Raw genomic sequence first — 19,980 nt, 5'->3', positions numbered from 1 at the left:
GCCATTCGTCGTAACAATGTTTTCCCCGTGTTAACTCCAATGTCCTCAAATTTATAGTAACCGAAGTTTTTAACATCCCTCCACAAAGTTGGGCAAATTCTGTTAAACATATAGAAAAAGCAGAACAATCGTACATCCATATTGCAAATAATATAGAACAATTAATAATTAGAACAGTCGATGATAGCGATAGTGATACTGATGTGAATAATTTTAAGTAATTTAATTAGGTAATACAAATAATTTGTAATTCCCAACAAAACCCCAAATAATTAAATTCTAAGCAAAGTTCAGCCATATTTCATTCATACAGCTTGCCCGGGTCTTTCCTTAATTCGTATCAGATAGTCACTTTCTTATATCTATGAACAGACCATACCTGTTTGGTGTCGAAAACGTGGATGAGCCTGTCGCGACTCGCGCTCGCCAATAAACTGTAGTTCGAGTCCGGTGCCGAGTACTCTAGATTCAGCACTTCAGAGTCGTGGGCCTCGATTTTGAACTGTTCCCTCATGGTGGCCGTGTCGTGGATCCTGATGTTACCCGACCGATCGCCGGAAGCTAAGTGTTTACCGTCCGGACTGACCTTAATGCACCTGACTCCGTTTTTTCCGTCGTAGGTCGTCTGTTCCGGTTGCTTCTCGTTTGATATCGTGCCGGACATGTCGAGATCTTTGATGTAAGACAGATCTTTGTCCACGTAAACTACTTTTAACAATTCCTAAAATTAAATTTTACGCTCAACGATTGGAATTCTAGTGACGGCAGCAAAACAATTATTATAAAGGTCTCCATGTCACTGTGTCTTTATCTAATGTTTTTTGATAAAGACACGGTGTTGTCGAAACAATTGTCATGTCAAAATATATAATTTCGTGAAAATCTGAACTTTTAGTTCTTATTTATTTTTTTCTATATATTTTCCTCTATTTAACCGCAAAGTAGTATCTTAATTCTAGTCTAGGTGAATGCACAATCTTTAAGGTAGCCAAAATTTTGCTACGCACAGGTCAATACGTGTTCGGAGGTTTGTGAGTAATATTTTTATGAAAGTTGCGGTCCCTTCTGGTGAAAATGGCCTTCAAGAAGATACAAGAAAGATAAAATTTAGACTTTTTTTCCTGTAAAATTGTATATACAGTAAACGGTTAAATATGGTATAAATTCATTGAAAAATCAGGTATTTTTTGAAGTACAGGGTTAAAAAGTAATTGTAAATAAGTAGTTAGTACCAGTAAAATTACTAAAATTGCCGCAATTACATTACATTAAATCTAAATGAACACTAGAGAATTGACAGTTTTATTTTTACTGAATAAAGAGACAAAATGAGAACTCAAAAAAAAAATGTAATTGGTTTAACGCAAAATATCCAGATCCACAAGACCTACACTTAGTAAAATTGAGAAAAAAATTATAGAAACAAAAAGTAACGAGAACACAAGATTAAACATTCTATTGGAAGCTGAGGAAAATCCTCATCGTCCATCTTTGAAAGTTGCTTCAAATAAAAATGTTAGTCAATGAACAGCTTTGCGTGTATTAAAAGAAGAAAAGTGTCATCCGTACAAGAATACATTAATACGGGAGCTACCTGAAGATAATGCTGACCTCAGACTACAGTTTTGTGAAACTATAATGGAGAGGTGCAACTTAAGTCCAACATTTTTTCATCGCCAGATACTGTTCACCGAACAGCAACGTTAGTACGGTAAATAATCCCCGATGGATGAGAGAAAATTATTGAACATTATTCTTTTGATTAAAATCTCACTCAAAAAGGTATCCTTTCCCAAATCCAAATCAGATTGGCAGACCAATAAGATATTTCCCACACAGTGAATTTGTAGAATGGAATCAATATAATGGCCTGCAAGATCTCCAAATATTAATCCACTGCACAGTATAAGCAAAAACCAAAAAGTTTAGATGATTTAAAATTTAGAATTAAATACCCAATAACGCAAATTAGTTTGTTTCGTAAGGGTTTTAAAACTGATAGCGTGCCACCATTTTTCTTGAAATTCCAAATACCTGATTCTTAAATGGATTTGTTCCATATTTTAGACCTTCACTCTGTACAGGGGTATAACAGTATATTTTTCACCAAAATTGTTTTTTTTAATTTTTAAATTTACTTATTAAAAAAAAAACACTTTCGATGGCAATAACTGAACTTTGCAATGTCCTCTTTATAATAAGGTTAGAACTATCCTGTTAAAAGATGTCGAGCTTTTTGTGAAAAAACTAAATAATCTTACATCTAGAACCGGAGTGTAAGTTTATCTGTGCAGGGTTTATGTAGATTGTAAAATTTGGGTCATTTCTAATTACTTTTTATTTTCTTAACGGTTTTCAGGAAAATGTTACACAAATTAGGTCATACCTTTTTCTATTATTAAAATTTCTGTTATTTTTTTCTGTTAGAATTGACCATAGCATTACGTATTAAATACGGCATTACCTTTTAGAGATCCTTTTTATAGAAAACCTTGTATTTCCTTATGAACAGTAACATTTTAGAAATTAAATTTTTGAAAATGCTACTTTTAGCTGACCATCAGAAATTTCATCAGTATTTATAAAATTGTCGGTACTGACTCAGCATTACTCAATACCAAATTCAACCCAGATTAAAAAAAAAAACAGAAGAATTTAATATTCCATAACCTGAGGGTAATACATAGCGAAATGAAGCTACCAGAATTAGATTATAAGGGGTGAACTAACGAATATTTTAGAAAAACTAAATTCTACAGAGAACAGTATTCTCCTCCCAGCACATTTACATCCAATTTTACAAGAAGTTACAATGTAAATATACAACACTTTTTCCCTGCGTCTTTAATGGTTAAAAAATTGTCCGGTACAATCCCACTATGTATACAAGCCAAAGTACATACACATGTACTACCGAACATATCAACAGAAACATAACCTCAAAAATTATATATATAATTTCTCGCCAGTTTAGCAAGGAAATGGAGCAAGGTCGAATGTGTTGTAGAAGAAATTGGTCCATACCATACATTACTTACATTGCTATAGATATTTTGCTGGTACATTCCTTTGGTAGTTTTCTCGTTGAGCTTGTCGAGAGTCCAAACTCGGATCGTATCGTCGGAGCTGCAAGTTAAAAAGGAGCCGGGCGGCAATGGGCTGTTCGGTGGCGCCATCTCGACGCCCCAAATGCAAGCCGAGTGGTACAGAAACGAACACGACTTTCCGACCTACGGAAATACTTTTAAAGTGCCTTTTAAAGGATATTCTGGAGTTGATTTTTACCCTCCTGATATTCGAAACGTCCCAAATATATATCGAATGATCGTTATACACCGCTGTTAGTTTATGGTTAGACTCGTCGAAAGTGATAGCTCTTGTGTCGGGATACTTTGCGTCCGGAGGTGGGGAAGCCATGTGCCTGAAAAAAGTTTTAAAGCCAGGTACAAAATGACCATTTTACATGCTCCCACGTCTGTGAAATCCATTGTTGTTTTTCAGAGGCCATTTTAATGATTACACAAGTTTCCTCAATTTTCAACTCTTAATTCTTCGCAGAATAGATATGTGGAAATATGTTAAAATTTAAATAAAAGGTTAAAAGTTACTCTATTTCTTGGTATTCGTTACGAGTTTCACTAACTGATAAACAATTTCTTTCCAGTATTAGCAAAATATTTTTTTCAGTTTAATAAATGATATACCGAAACTAACACTTCATTGTCAACATTATGCAAGCAGTAATAATTTTTGATGCTAGCCAGCTAGCATAAATCCTTGCCCGAGAAGAAGTTTTTCTTAATCCTTATTTTAAAGAAGACTTTTTTTATTTGACTTTACAAACCCGCACTTAATCTTAACTTGAACCGAAACTAACCTTGGTATTCTATGATTCGGCAAGAGTGCCGGTAAAACCACAGAATATACAAACAACTCGATGTAAGTGCCAAATTGCATAGTTTTGAAAACATTTTCTATAGTACTACATACAAATGAACTGGCATCAGCGTGTCTTTTCTTTATTTTTAGGATGTTTGTTGAAACACTGTTGTAGAAACACTTTAGTGGACGGCACTTTGCAATGCACTGCTGCTTTCCAACAATAAGACATTACCTTAAAATATTATTGTAGTCTTTTATGGTTAAAGTTTAGTCTTTATTGAGCTCGGGATGGTTGTCTCTGGCTGTAGATGTAGTTTATGTTATTGCGTTGCGGATAGATAAAATAAAATATGAGCTCTTTGAAGAGTGTGTCCAACATTAGATTTAATTAAATGCATGCAGTAAAAGGAAGAATAATAAAATAATATACCTAGTTTAATAAATATATTGATTGTATTAAAAATTTGAATATTTATTCCTCCAGTTCAATCCTGAATAATTTTATAATATATACCATTTATAAATCAATATTTTGCCTATTTAGATGTTATATTGTATTTGTAGAGACTTAAATTTCATGCAAACATATATTTAGACAAATATTTTTATTTCTAAGTTTTGGTTGCTTTGATGCAATAATGAGATCGGCACTAAAAAATTAAAAAGGTCTCAAACTTTCACGATATATTTTGCTTCGTGCTATATGGCAATGCACCAAATACTCACTGTATATTGGTTCCTAAAGCCACGTCCACACCCAAATAGTGACACCGGGGCAGGGTGGTGATGAACCTGAGGGTGGAGGGATCGAAACACCTGATAATGCCTTCAGCGCATCCCACGAAAATATGGTTTTGCCCAACGGTTATGCAATTGGCGCTGGTCGTCTAAAACGCGAAGCGATGAGCTCGGACCTTGGAAGGCAAGTTGCGTAAGCTTACCCTCAACTCCACCCATTTGTCGAGCAAACGTCTGTTGTTGAACTCGCACAACAATCCCGACCTGGTGATCGCGTAAGTACTGTCCCCGGACTCGCCTCTGCCGCACGCGACGTCGCAGAAGTAGTTGTTCCGTTGCTCGCCCAAAATCGCAGATCGACCCATGAGAGGTACGGCTTCTTTATACTAAAATATAACGCGGTATTCAGGATGAGCGCTGTTCGAAAGCTAACATTCATTTGATGATCAGCTGCGCACCATCAGGGAGCAAAGGATAAGTAGGTGAACGAAAACCTCCATGATAGGCTCTTGAGGACGTGCAGTGCAATGAGTTCCTCGAAAATAGAGGGGCCTCATAGTTAAAGGAGGGAAGTTGTGAAGACATAATGGATAGATAGATATAATTGGCAAATGTTTCGAAATCTGCAAGCTACTAGTGAGCGTGTTTTAGTTTCTTTAAAATCAATTAACATTATATTTGTTGCAGCCAGAGGGTACTCTTTTCTTCTTCTGGAAGAAGTTTAGAGTTACGACCATTTTCAACGAGCTATTTTAGCAAATATTGTTTTTTACCATACAATCACGACAAAAGGAAGAACAAAATTTTACTTCGTGTGGGTGCTAGAAAAAATTTCATTTTAATTAGACCGATCCGGAAGCTCACTAAGACATAAGATAAGTTTTATAGTTTTTTTTCAAAAACGTTCGCAAGCTACTATAATATTATACGCAAACCTTCTAGATTCTGCGTCTGTTGTAGATTGAACTTGCTGACATGTTGCCAATCACCCGGTTGGCTTCTTTGGAGCTTAACTAAAACTAGTTTTATTCTATTCTGTACATTAATTTTTCAAAGAACCTTCCGCAGGCTATAGAACTGCTAGGTACAAGTTTTCTGGTTTCTAGTCAACCGCTAAGCAATTAAGGCTCATTCTTGCAGAGCAATCATCAAATCAACACCTGACGCAGGAGAAATCCATAACATGTGTACCTACGTACTATGTACCTAGTTTAAGGGGGTGGAGCTGAAGGAGGGACATTATCTTGGATGACTGATTCCCGCATTGGTGGGCGGTAAACCCCTGAGACGAGTTTAAGATTGTTTGATGGTTAAGAAATTTTCATGCAATCTCTGTTTTTCTTTTTTTGGTATAAGAATTGATTACATGCAAAAATTTTAGTTTAATCGAAAAAGATTTTATGTGCGATTAAATACGTGATTGTGTTTGGCAATTGATGATGAGTTTGTTTTATTTTAGCCTAGTTGATATTTTTGCATGGCATCTCACACGGAATTTTGTCTTTCATTGATCGAAGATGTTGAGAGGTTTTTGGACAAGTGGTAAATATGGTTTTAACATTTACTTCTTAAGAAGTTGACAAGTGGAGGGTTGATTCCAATGCCATTTTCTTTGGGAGGTTGTGGTAAGTGTATTTTGTGACATTATTAATTCTGGATTCAGTGATTTGGGTTGAGATAGTATCTGTAAACGAGAAAGTTGATAAACGAAAACATTTAAGCAGGACACTGATGTGATAATACATTAAGCTATCGTTCCCTCCTATAGCTCCGCCTCCTCAAACGGTATGTAAGCAGGTAGAGTAAGAATGGGAACCAGTTTCGTGATGATTAGCGAAACGTCAGCCAGTTGGATTCATCAACAACCGATACAGGAGAAATATAGAAGATATGATTAATTTCATATAAATTATTAAAATTAAATTGGCAAACGCTTCTCAGGCAGTATAATTAATAATGAATCTTACTTTTATTGGCCAGTTTCATTTTAAAAGTTTCCATATGAACACGGGAGCAAAATGAAGGTTTCAATCAGAGAAAAGAAACTGTTACTAACTAACCAAAAACGCCTGGATTAAAAGATAAGACAAAAATATAATCAATGCTAGTCAAATTTTCATGCCTGCCAAATGGTTTAAAGTGGCGTCAGGAGTAATAATCGACCATATTGAAAGCGAAAGAAATGGCTGATTCAATAACAGATCTGAATTACGCAAGATATCGACTGGTAAAAAGACCGATTGGAAGACATATAGAAAATTAATTATACCCGTTAATTATCAAGTCAACAGGAGATGGCAGATCCTCCTATGTTATTATCTTTTATAAAAAATAGGGGTACCGGACATAATTCACCTAATTCCAATTTTTTATTATGTTTTTATTATCCTTAGGTTTCATTGCTCTGTAACTTTCTGATACTTTTGTAGTAGTTAGCGACCGGTCAGTTCCCCAACGACAGCAGTAGTAGTGGTGGCACTAAGTAAACTACCCCCTCCACCGAAATGTTGGCCGCGTAGTTGAGCCGCTATCGTTCGAAAACTGAACAATATCACTCGGTTTAACTCACTTTGGTTTTTCCCTGCTCCAAGAACCAAAATTTCACGTGCCGGTTACCCACGGTGACGAAGTAGCTGCCATTTTCCGCAAATGCGATCGACTTTACTTTGGTGCTGACCTTGTTGCTGGCTACCTTGACGTTGTTTCTCCAGTCCCAGACGCAGACTATCATGTCGTGCTGCGTCCCAACGCTCACGACGTATTTGCTCGTAGACGAAAATGCCTAGAAAATTGAGGTTGTACCGAAGATAAAGGCTGCCATCCCGTTCTTACCACGCAATTCACGCCGTATTTGTGACCAATAAATTCGGCGACTTGTTGGGGTTGGGGGGCGAGCCCGGGATGACTGGACTGGAGTTCCGATTGCAGGTCCCACACCCGTACAGCCGGTTGATGACCGCATTCTCCTACAACAACGAAGAAATGATTTTTGAGGCATTCCGGTTCATTAGTTTTAACCATATGAATTGTCAAGTATTGCTGGTCTCAATTATAAACTGTGGCAACCACCGAGGAGGGGTAAACCTCAGCGGTACTCTGGTGTACGATATGAAGGAATTCAAAGGCATTAGACGAGAATTCCAGGAAATTCCAGTGGAACTACAATGGATTATAACTAATTAAAGAAATTGGTTGAAGCAAGGTTCCATCTTAGGACCCTTACTCTTTCTCGTTTTTACTTCGGATATTCTTAAGTCAGTCATTGCGTACTGTAAAAAGATTACTTTGAGGCTATTAGATTTAAAAATTCTATAGTCGATACGATTTGCGATGGCATAGTCGGTTATAAGACCAAGAGCCTCAGCATTTTACCTACTTTGACTGGTATACAAATATACAATACAATATACAATATATACAATATATACAATATGCTCAAATCTCTCTTTAAAGAAAGTAAATATCGCTGTACTTACAATGCCACCAACTTCTTCATCCACTGAAAGTTCAGCCAAGGGTTTATCACCAATAAACGGAGATATAGATTAGCAATTGAGCATAATTGAAAATTAAAATACGTTCGCCATAACCTACTTAATGATAGTCTGAACAATCCTTTGGGGCCTTCAAACTTCAACTTTAGTTTACAGTGCAAGAGGGTCCCGAATAAGATTGCGGCGAATGCGAAGAGATGACGGAAATATCTAACAATAAGATTGATCCAGATTGTCATAATGATATGAAATTAGTTAAATTGGGGAATATTCTCAGTCTCATTTATTTATTTTTTATATTTCAAAACGAAAAGTTGAAATTTCTTATGTTCCTGTACCTGCCATAAGACAAGAGTTTGTTGTGCTTTGTTATCTTATTTATTTATGTATCATCATAAAATATGCGTAAATGTAAATCCGAAAAATGTAATAAATAAAAAATGTTTTGTCACTAAGAAATATCTACTACACTCTTAAATGACATAAATGCCCCATAAATGACTAGTAAACTGATGGGTGTATGAGATGAAATTTAAATGAAGGTCATTTTATATCCGGCTTATAGAGTTTGGACGTGCCCTGAAATCCGTTGGAATTCCGAAAAAATGCGGGAGATGTTCGCACAATAAAGAACATCTGTCCTGACAAACCACATAAAGCAATCGAAGAAATAAACAAAGCTGTAACTGAGGACTCGGCGTTTTACTATCATGCCAAAGTTGTTTATTTCTAGATCTAATAGAGCGCTGATCAGTTGGTTCTATAGCGAAGTTTTCCACTTTTGCTTTAACAAAGATTTAAGATTTTTTAAATTCATCCTCGAAGCTAAATCTATCTGTATCACTTACCTGTTACTATGTATCTTCCACATGACGAATACGCTAGAGACGTTATGGTTTTCCTATTGGTGTTGATGATGTGATTCTGCTGTTCGGTTTTCGTGTTGAACAGTACTACGGTGCAACTGAAACAAAGGTGAAATTGCTTTAGACGTATCTCCAATAAAAAAAAAGAAGGCACCTTTCAATCTTTGCTAGTGTTAATGAAGTTAGTTAATAAAACATGTTTAATTAATGATGAAATCTGGAAATGCTTAGATAAAAATTTTCTCAAATTAAAGACACTAAACAAAACATGTTCTTTATATAGAAAATAGAGCAATAATAATTGTAATCATAAAAATATCGATTTTAGAGTAGCTAATTTATTATTAGATTTGCAGTAAGATAAGGTACGTAATTATTCCGGTAATTATCAAGGGCGCCACAAGCATTGTACCAAAAATATAACGTAGATACTATGTCTCCCTCTTCTTCTTTTCTCTAGGCTTGTTGGTGACTTTTCGAATTGCGAAAAAAATTTCTAGTGGCTATTTAATTTGATAAACATATATATAATCGGTTTTTAAAATCGTCTTTCGATGCTGTCCGACGCTTTCCATAATCCTCCATCATTCCACTGATCTTCTCTGAAATTTCTTGAGCTCTCTGCCCTTAAAACTCCTTCTACGTTTTCTTTCACGGTTTTGGTTAGTTTGGTTGGCTTGGTTAGTGATCATACCATATTAGTCGTTTTCGTTCGATGTGTGTGATTAGTGAAAGTATACAAGTAAAGTATAAAGTATACAGGCTGAGAACTGAGTAAACAAGTTCATAATAGTATATTATGCAACAAGTGCGGTAAACGGCATTTGACTCACCAGTTTATTTGACTCGAGCGGAGCGAGTGTTTAATAAACGAGTTAAAAAGTTTACCGAACGTGTTGCATACTATACTTTTTCTACGACCGTTATTTTTTGGGTACATTTTCTCAAAACAACAAGAATACATTCACTGACATGACTGTCAGAATTGACAAACGTCAAAATTCAAAGCGTGGGAAATATCTCCGAAAACATCCGATTGCTTCCAAATCCGTACGGTAAAATCCCGGAAATGTCCGAAGTGGCTCGGAATCATGGGAAACGAAACTGATGTGGTAAAGTGACGCTTCCCGCACGCTAGATCGATGGGTAATTAGGTATTTTACAGACGGGAGTAGAAAAAATTTATTATGGTGTCAGTAAATAAAAAAAAATTAATTTGGATTTTCGTAAAGCGAAATAAAATCAACTAGACAATTTCTAGTGTTTAATGGAACAGTTTCATGCTAGTGGTAGTATTGTATATGAAAAACAGAAAGTGATAAACCGGAATGCTGCCAATAAGGAAAAACATAATCCCCAAGTCAGTATCCGTCAAGTTGCTAGCTTATGTGATACATCCCAATCCACCGTTAATCGCACTACTAGAAAACACAAATATCATCCATTCGATACGGAAATGCACAAGATGTTCTAAACCAACAGAGCAATAGAGGCCGATCCAAATTTTTGTATAAAATAATGTCTTCAGATGAAGTTACTTTTCGCAGTAATGGTGCCGTTAATCGTCATAACATTAGCATTATTTTTCTTATCTGCGTATAGGAAGGGCAAAACCAAAACCACTCACTTAATGTTCAACACATAAAGATCATTGGCCAACATTTTTTTCGCGAACCACTTAACGGACCTAGATATTTAATTTTTTTGCAGAATGATGATGGCAGAAGTTGAGGTATTCTTCTAGAAGTTAACAATATTGATATCTAACAAGAGTGGTTTCAGCTCCCCCTCATTACCATCGAGTCATACCCACAAAAATGTGAAATGTATCGGTAGGGGTGAATTCATCGATTGAATAATGTGACTTAATACCAGCTTTATTTTTGCGGCGATATGTTAACTATTTGTTGCTTAATCTACGGCTTCAACAAAGTTCTTTCTCCTGTGCATTTTTTAATATGGACAAAGCCCTATTGGCTAATAATTTAGAGATAAAGAGTAGATATTGGAAAAGTTAAAATAAATCGCAAAGTATAAAAAATAGGTATAGGACAGACATACTTAACAAAAGTTGTAGGTTTTTGTAAGACCTTTAAAAAAAAATGTATCTATATGGTAAACTATTTAAGAAAATCCACATATTCGTGAATTTTGAATACTTAGTAGCATCTAATTCGAATTCCGTTCATCTTTGAATAACCGCCTTCAAAAATAATAGCGCTATTGTAATTTTTTTGCAAGTGTGAAAACTAGTATTATTTTAGAAAAAATAAAATATTGAAAAAACCACTGGCTTCAGGTATGTATTAATTAGGTATTAAGGTATTAGGTATTAATTTTTCCAAACCGAATCAAGTCGAGGCAGTCAAATCAGAGACGACAGACAAAACTTTTGAATTCCTCCTGGTTCGGTTTTTGCTGAGTCGAACTTGCTAACGGTTCGCCAATCATCCTGTTGGCTTCTTCAGAGCTTGACTGAAACTGCCTCGCGTTTTACTCTGTACTCTGTTCGAGGGGGGCGGAGCTAAATGAGGGACGTTAACACCGTCTCAGATGACTGATTCCCATATTGGTGACAGGTAGAGATCTGAGTCGCGGTTAAGATTGTTAGACTGTTTATAGATTTCTATAGACTCTCAGATTTTTCCTTGGCAGAAGAATTGATTACATGTAAGAATTTTAGTTCTATCGAATAAAATTTTATATCTGGTTTAGTGATTGTGTTCGGCAACAGATGATGAGTTTATTTGTCTTAGTAGTAAGACTCTTGCGTATTCTTTGAGCCTAGTTGATATTTTTCATCCGGTCTCTCCAATGTATTCTTTGCCGCGCATGCATGAAATGCTGAAAACTCCTGGCATCTCAAATGGAATTTTGTCTTTGTCAGATCGAAGATGTTGACAGATTTTTGGAAAAGTGGTAAATCTGGTTTTGACGTTATACTTCTTTAGAACCTTTGATATGTCAGTGAGTGGTCAGTGATGTTTTGAATGTAAGGAAGGACCACAGTGGCAAGTGTAGGATTGATTTCGGCCTCATTGCTATTGGAAGGTTGTGGTGAAGTGTATTGTTTGATGGAAGGCTTAATATAATATAATGTGTAAATTACTAGAGATAAGAGCAGAGGTAAGGTGTTTTAGTTCTAGATTCAACGACTCGGGCTGAGATAGTTTTATGGCTCTGTAAACAAGAGAGTTGATAACCGATGATTTTTGGGCCGGATGGTAAAGTATCGGTCTGTGTGCGTAGGTTTTCTCTGAACAGAATGACCCAATGTTAGGTCTGATTTTCTATTGATAAGAATATCTAAGAATGGAAGGTTATTATTAGTTTCCACCTCAATGGTAAAAAGTATGTTAGGGTGTGTAGAGTGTAAATGTCTAGGAAAATCTACTAGGGTTCATTGACCATGAGACCAAGTAACAAAAGTATCATCGACGTAGCGTTTCCATAATTTTGGTTTTAGATGAAAGGTGTCGAGGTGTCTCGAAGGCTTCCATAAATATATTCGAGATGACTGGTGGTAGTGGAGAACCCATAGCTGTTCCCGACGTTTGTTCAAAAATTTTACCGTTATAAAAAAAATATTTTCTAGACAAGCATTTTTCAATTAAGGTGAGAAGGTCTGGTTCCAGATTCTCGGACTTTAATATATCTGAAATGATGTTGAGAGTTTCAGGTATAGGAACATTGGTAAAGAGGGATTCTACGTCGAAACTAACTAGAATATCTGTGTATCTAATGTAATGCATTTTAATTGTTCAATGAAGTGAAAGGAATTATGTACGAAACTTCAGCTAAGGGGTTTTAATAAGGAAGCTAGATGTTTTGCTAGAGAATATGTTGCAGACCCAATGGTGCTGACAACAGGTCGAAGGGGTAATCCTGGTTTGTGGATCTGTGGGAGTCCGTAGAGACGAGGAACATCAGTGGAACGGGGAAAACCCGCATGAAAAAATTGAAGGAAAACATCAGCGCCAGTTTTCTTTAAATGTTTGGGGAGGGATTATTGGAGGTAATCTTATAGGACCTCATTTCTTTAACTTTAACCACCACCTCTGCTGGAAGAGGTACCCTTGCAGTGGAGACGAAACATGTGATTAATGCAAGATCGCGCTCCACCCCATTTTACATTGGCTGTACGAAGATATTTAAATCAGGCACTTGAACATCGATGGATAGGTCGGGCGGACGTCTATCTTGGCCATCCCACTCACCGATGGATTAATCCGATGGATTTCTTTTTTGGGGGGCACTTAAAGTCTTTAGTGTATGAAATATCTATAACAGATCTCAATGATCTACGACAAAAAAAATGAACGGTGGCGAAATCATTAGAAATAGGTTAGGCGTATTTTTCTGTGTTCTACAGCATTTTTTAAAATGTATAGAAATGAAAGACTTAAAAGAAGAGTAACAATTTTTGAAGATTTGTGATTCTGCTTAAGGCCATTTTGAAATATCAGTCTAAATAAATAAAATACAGGGAAAATAAAAACAATGTTCTAGGCAAACTGCCCTCTAGTGACAGATTTCTGAAACACTTTTTCTTTGTAACGATGACTTCTATGTGTAAAATACCAGCTAATTCCGTTGAGAATTAAGCACACTGATTTAAAAAACCTTAGGCTGTGTGTGTGTCGACTAACAAATGTCAATTGGAGGTTACCAACGAATTCAAATCAAATCAAAGTTGCATTTGGAAAACTTGCTTTTATGAGCCACCCTGTATATTCTAGATAATTTTAAATTGTAGATCCTAAAAATCTTTATCATTTTCTCATAACTTTTGAAACCAATGAGATAATGAACTTTACTCTATGGTTGACTCACCCTGTTTGAACGTATTTATGTTTATAGAAGCCATCAAGTATTTTATTGCTTTGGCATAATTCCGTCAGCGTTTCTTCATTATCGTTCACTGTTACAGTAAACTCCGTTTATAACGTACATGAGATATAACGTACTTCCGGGTATTATGTACATATTTTACTGGTCCGGCCAAAATACTCTTGATTTTTCATCGAATATTAAGTACCACATATAACTTCTACTACGGTTATAAAATACAATATTTTCACTTTTGCTCTGATTAAGGTACGCTAAAACCGGATTATCGATCGGTGGTTCCCCGGGATTTTTCAAGTAACCATTTGCGAAACATGGGTGTCCGGCCGACAGTTTCGTCTTTATTGTTTTATGGAAAGGTACGCTAGCACGATTTTTTGAGTTTATGGTTAAAATGGCGGATCGGCGCAAGTTTTTAACTGAAAAAAAAAAGTATTGACAGTCACAACATAAACGTCAGAAAAATGTCTGGTGGAGCAGGAAATATTAACAAGCAAGCTGTTCTGAACTGGTTAAAGGATAAGTGGCGCGGTATTGCACACAATTACAGCTCTGAGGATATTTTCAATCGTACCCTTAAATTTAAAGGAGACAAGTGTTTGGGTGGGAAGCAGTCGAAGTTGAGGTACACCGTTTGGGTTTGTGCAAATATGACAGGAAGCGAAAAATGCAAACTTCTTGTTATTGGTAAATATGAACGACCGAGATGCATGAAAAATGTGAACAATCTACCTGTCAGCAAGTTTTTATAATTATTGAAAGGATTGGGATGAAAAACTAAATCGTCAGAATAGAAAAATATTGCTTCTGGTTGACAATTGTGGACCTCATACAAACAAATCTAATCCTTTCAAATATAACATTAGAGTTTTTGCCTCCAAATAGCACCTCAGTCGTCCAACCAATGGATCAGGGCATAATAAAATGCCTTAAGACATATTACCGCAGATATTTTTTGTATCGTTTGATCCAGTCATTTGAAAATAAGGAACCTTTCAACATCACTATCCTAGACTCCATAAAATTACTTGCATAATGTCGGAATGATGTTACTTCAACCACTATTTCAAACTGGCTTCGACATACAGGTGTGGTTAAATCGGAAGATGAGTTTCATTCAGACGATGACTTATCTCTGGTTCCGTGGTTCGACAAGTACAAAAATAATGACAACGATAACTGGGAGGTTGTGCAATATTTTCCAAGATTTAACCAACATTGAAATGTATCTCCCTGAGCTGGATAGCTTCCCAAATGTTGATGATAATTTAATAATAACGGACTCATTAACGGATAACGATATTATTATTGAACCTTTATAGCCAAATGATCCTCAAAGCTCTGGTAACGAAAGCGACGATGATGTTCAACAGGACGAAGTACCATGTTATTCTGAAACACTTTGTGCCGCTAAAATTTTTTCAAATTTTTTACAATCTACTGATAATGTAACTGATGATGTGATGCAAGCGTCCTGGAACGTTAAGAAGCTCATCAAGAATGTGAAATTTGTATTGACAAAAAATATAAATTATATAAAAAAAAAATGTATGTTGTAAAGTTTATATAGGTAGATAACTTTTTAGTTTAGGTAATGTAGTGTCTATCGTTTTTTAGTACCTATATTAGTGATTATTAGTTTTCTATTTTTATATAAAATAAAAATACGTATCTACGTTTTTTTTTGTTTTTTTTTATAACGTATTTTGCTGATAGAGAGAACTCATTTCCTGGTCCCTAGAGGGTACTTTATAAACGGAATTCACTGTATTTCCTTGCTTACCCTTCGACCATCCCTATAACTGTTTAGGTCTCCAAGGATGATAAGTTCTCTAATTTAACTGGATAAATATTTCCTCCAAATACAGACTCAATTGATAAATGAACGCAACAAATTACGGCCAATAAACAACGTTATCTGTCCATTGCAATGAACCCCTAAATCGTTTAGCAAATTTGTGGCGTTCGCTTCGACTCTGGCTGGGTGCCAAGTGACCCGATTCCGAAGCCCCGTGTAACATTAACAATATTAAATTCATTAAGCTCATAACCTAGAAGACCAACGCGAGGCAATAAGTAACACATTTCCGTTTTTTTTTAAACTAATAATGAAAGATAAACCGATCGTCGAGCGATAGATATCGAACGGGCAATAAATGTAATTGCCGTTAATTTTATCCGATTCGGCCGAAAACAATTACAATTATCGCCTAATAATAGCAGAAACGGTGGGAATAACAGTATACGGGATACGAATCTAATTTAATTAAGATTACGATCCGAAACCGTGGAAGCAAATCCGGTAACCTTTAAAGGCCGCGATTCGCGTTGTTTCGCGGGGAAAACGGTATTCTCGCGGCGAGGTCCCCCATTGAAAATAAGTATTTACGAGAAAGGTTAATTTCTCATTCGTCCATTTATAGAAGGTATTCGTTAATTGCTGGCAAATTTAAATACAGGTAATAAATCTTATCGAAGATGCGTCGACAGATCGAAGGGCGGTTCAACCTTCCTTAACTTCAATATTTCAAATCTTGTGTAATGTATCGTCGAAGAAGATGCCCATTTAAGTGGACGATTTTAAATGCAACCTTGTATATTTTTTGCAGCATTATGTTCACAACTGGACATTTGCATTAAAAATAGCGGTCAATATTCCAACTTAGCTAGGTAATCTGTTAGAATAAAATAGAAATTAAGATAGAAGAAGACCTTATCTCTTTGCTACAAGGGCAAATTTCAGATTGAATTTATATAGTTCAACCGCTCCTATGTTATGGGATTCTATATGGGACCTACAGGTCTTGCCGCGGTGATTTTGAAATATTTATGGGTAAGTTGGAGTCTTTACTTTCATATATTCACAACAAATGATTCCAATATTATTTTTCTTCACAATTCATTCCATTTAAAAAAAAATTTAGTTTCTTTTGGTATCTGCTCAACTATTAGTGATTTTAACAGAGTATCTGTAAGTAGTAACAGCTGTACTGATAATATACGAACAAATTTCCCAATAAGTCGTATTGAACTAATCAACATGCAACAGACGGCAAAATAGTCTATACACGTATCACAAATGATACAAATTGAAACAAAAGGTGTGATTCTTATCCAGGATCAACTAGACAAAGTTTTATGTCAATTCGGATGTAGTATTCCACTCTTGCTGCCTAATAAACTTCAGAAATAAGTATCTTTCCATAAAAAAATCTGTTAAGCGGTTCACTCATAAAAGGCAGACCAGGATCACAGAAATTCAGAAGGGTCAAAAATACATATCGTAAAGGATATCGGCAAAAAAAATGACAAATATACAGGCCTACGATAGAAATAGAAAAGACTTTTTTTACCTCAGCAGCTGAAACTACTAAAGAAGCTCTCTCAAAACGCCACACTTAAACTGATTTTTTATGGACCCAGTTACCGCGAGTGAGGTCGCAAATGAATCTAAAAAATTCCCAATCTGAAGATTTTTATCATTTAAATGCTAAAATAATAAAGGCATTGTGCTGAGCAAGCGGTTTTACTTTCCGGACTCTTTAAAGGTCAGCCGCGTGGTCCCCCTACCTTTAAGATGTTAATAACTATCGCCCTATATCGATAATTCCCATTCTTAGAAAATTGTTTGAGCTAGTTCTGAAACCTCGTATTGTATAATTGCCCGGAATCTAATAATCTCCATAAACCTGTACAGTTTGGCTTTAGGCTTAGCTTATCCGCTTCGACTGCGTTAATCATAAAATTCTACTAAATATACTAGAATGTTTTTATGGGTTTAGGGAACAGATACTGAAACTTTTTCAATTATATCTCGCAGATCAAAATCAGAATGTCACAACAAGTTGGAGAAATTCTGATATTAAACAAGTAAATGATGGTTCCTCACTGTTAGTCCCAGACGATACTCGTTAACTAATGTTCATAACGACAGTAATACCCTAAAATAGAACACAAACTTGCTTGAAGAAAAAGCTGCAGAATGGTTTACTCAAAACAAAGAAAAGACTGATAAAATGATAATTTCAAGCAATCCCAATAAATCAGTGTCTCGTTGAAGTAGACAGGCAACATAGACATATGTAATAAACTCTCTAGCAGCATATTTTTAATCGAACGGATCAAATCAGTTTTCAGTCACATATTGCTTACGGACTCAAATTGTAAGAAATTTTGACAGTTCACTCAATATGTATCTTTCAGGCGTTCATTGAAACACACAAAAACAAAAACTAAGACGTATATAACTATCAAACTAGAGGAACTTTTTGGAAGTGGGCCTCTAGAACAGGATGAATAGCTCTACTAGATCACTGTCACTAGGATCATCCAAAAAAAAAAAATTAAGGGAATATTTGGAAGGAATAGCTTTTCACTACTTGGAGGGATACGTGGCGGCACCTTCAACCTAAAATGGTTTAAAATGTTTGCCTGTGTTTATTATTTACAATGATTTGTTATTCTGTACCGGACGTGTGTAAAACATTTGTACTGTTTAGAACATGATTTAAAATCTAATCTAATCTAGTACACGAAGCCCTAGTGATTTTTTTTTAATTCAACAATTTAACTCTACTGCGTCAATTTATTATTTTTATTCTTCCAGGCAAACACTAATCAACCGGAGCTATCAAACGGGATCTAATATTCACAAAAATGTTATGATCCCTAAAAGTAATCGAGCTGATTTAGATTAAGATTAGGATATTTTTCTGGAGAATCGAAAAATTATGTTTGTTTTTTTTTAATTTTTTTACTTTAATTTAATTCTTTAATTTTACAGGTACAGGTTTAACATTATGAGATTTTGTGTGAAATCTTACATATATTTTATATCTATGTCTAATCGTTTTTGAAATATATGACAATTTATATTTTTGTAGTTTTTGAAAATTTGATCCTCAAAATTTTAAAAAAGACTTATAACTTCACATTTTTGTCATTTAATATAGGGTTCCCAAAATTACGCAGCAAACATTTAAATGGTCAAAGTGGTTATGCCTATACCAATTCCAAACCACATTCGGAATAATTCGATTTTCTGATGGTATCGTATTTGTTCGGATGAACATTTTCCAGACAGGTACTTGGCTATGGAAAAATAATTATTATTATCATTACTATACTATGTAATAACATATGGGATGCCCCATTTAAAAAAAAAAACAAGTTGACCGAAACTCCCGTTTGAACCGGAAGCGACAGGGCGTTCAAAATATTTCTAAAAAGAAGTACACTTAGCACTCACCTTAACCCCAAAACTGGGTGAACTTTTTATATTACTTGTTAATATAATTTTAATGAACTGGTTGAGTGAAAAAAAATTATGAATAGTTTTTTGGGCTCGAACGACCCTGTATGTTTTTTAACGCCATCTTATCTACGTTAAATCGCATTTTTAATAACATTAATACATTAGTTAAAAAATATTACTTTAATTGTTCGAGCAATTACAACCTACAAATTTTAGCTCGAAATAATTAGATAGTAATAACGTATTAATTAACGTCACTCGGCAATGCTTTACGGAAACAAACACAAATCTGACATCACCAGATAATCTCTGCAATTAATATTTCTGAAATTTTAATACCTGTTTCTCCAAAATCGGCAGACCACTTTGATTCTAAAGAGAAATTCAAAAAGCGGATATCCAGGAATAAAATCAAATTGCAAAATCAGAGGGCAAGATTTCTTTATTAATACCCAAAATACCCCCTTAGCAGTCGATACGTGCGACTTAACAAACAAATAAAAATTAAATCGCTTTATAGACAATACCGATCTCTGCGCGACATCAATCACTAACACCTGCCATGCACGTCCTCGAAAGGCGCCCATTACCGGTTTTTCGTCAGCGGGAAATTGCATATTCACGTTTTTCCACAACGAGCGAGAAGCCCTGTGCTATAAATCTTCGATACATCGCAACTTTCATTGCCCATTTCGGCACAATTCTAAATGACATTTTCTAGGCGCTGAAATATTCTATACATCACTTCGAATCAAAATTTGCAAAATATATGCGTCGTAAAAACAATTTATTTTTGAAAAATATTAAAACAATGAAATTTTCTTTTAGTAACAGAACCCTTATAGAATAATTACATTCATTAAGTTTTTTACTTTAAGCCAAATTTCTGAATCATACA

The 19,980-nt window shown here is 35.3% G+C and overlaps 1 protein-coding gene across 6 annotated transcripts in view; it reads right to left on the bottom strand.

Moving 5' to 3' along the window:
* Nucleotides 1–19,980, bottom strand: part of LOC132706372 (mitogen-activated protein kinase-binding protein 1) — a 147,947-nt gene that overhangs the window by 38,692 nt on the left and 89,275 nt on the right. For all 6 annotated transcript variants that reach the window (XM_060677665.1, XM_060677670.1, XM_060677669.1 and 3 more), the window contains 8 exons: nucleotides 8,963–9,078; nucleotides 7,453–7,586; nucleotides 7,190–7,402; nucleotides 4,824–5,006; nucleotides 4,609–4,769; nucleotides 3,286–3,421; nucleotides 3,039–3,230; nucleotides 380–721 (listed from right to left, as the gene is read on the bottom strand). In XM_060677665.1, the coding sequence (XP_060533648.1) occupies nucleotides 380–721; nucleotides 3,039–3,230; nucleotides 3,286–3,421; nucleotides 4,609–4,769; nucleotides 4,824–5,006; nucleotides 7,190–7,402; nucleotides 7,453–7,586; nucleotides 8,963–9,078 (1,477 nt within the window). The remainder of the gene's footprint in view (nucleotides 1–379; nucleotides 722–3,038; nucleotides 3,231–3,285; nucleotides 3,422–4,608; nucleotides 4,770–4,823; nucleotides 5,007–7,189; nucleotides 7,403–7,452; nucleotides 7,587–8,962; nucleotides 9,079–19,980) is intronic.

The sequence above is a fragment of the Cylas formicarius genome, unplaced genomic scaffold (assembly GCF_029955315.1).
Source record: "Cylas formicarius isolate icCylForm1 unplaced genomic scaffold, icCylForm1.1 PGA_scaffold_8__14_contigs__length_24414737, whole genome shotgun sequence".
Lineage (NCBI taxonomy): Eukaryota > Metazoa > Arthropoda > Insecta > Coleoptera > Brentidae > Cylas > Cylas formicarius.
The sequence above is the reverse complement of the archived record's forward strand: the minus strand, read 5'-3'. Positions and strand labels throughout refer to the sequence as shown.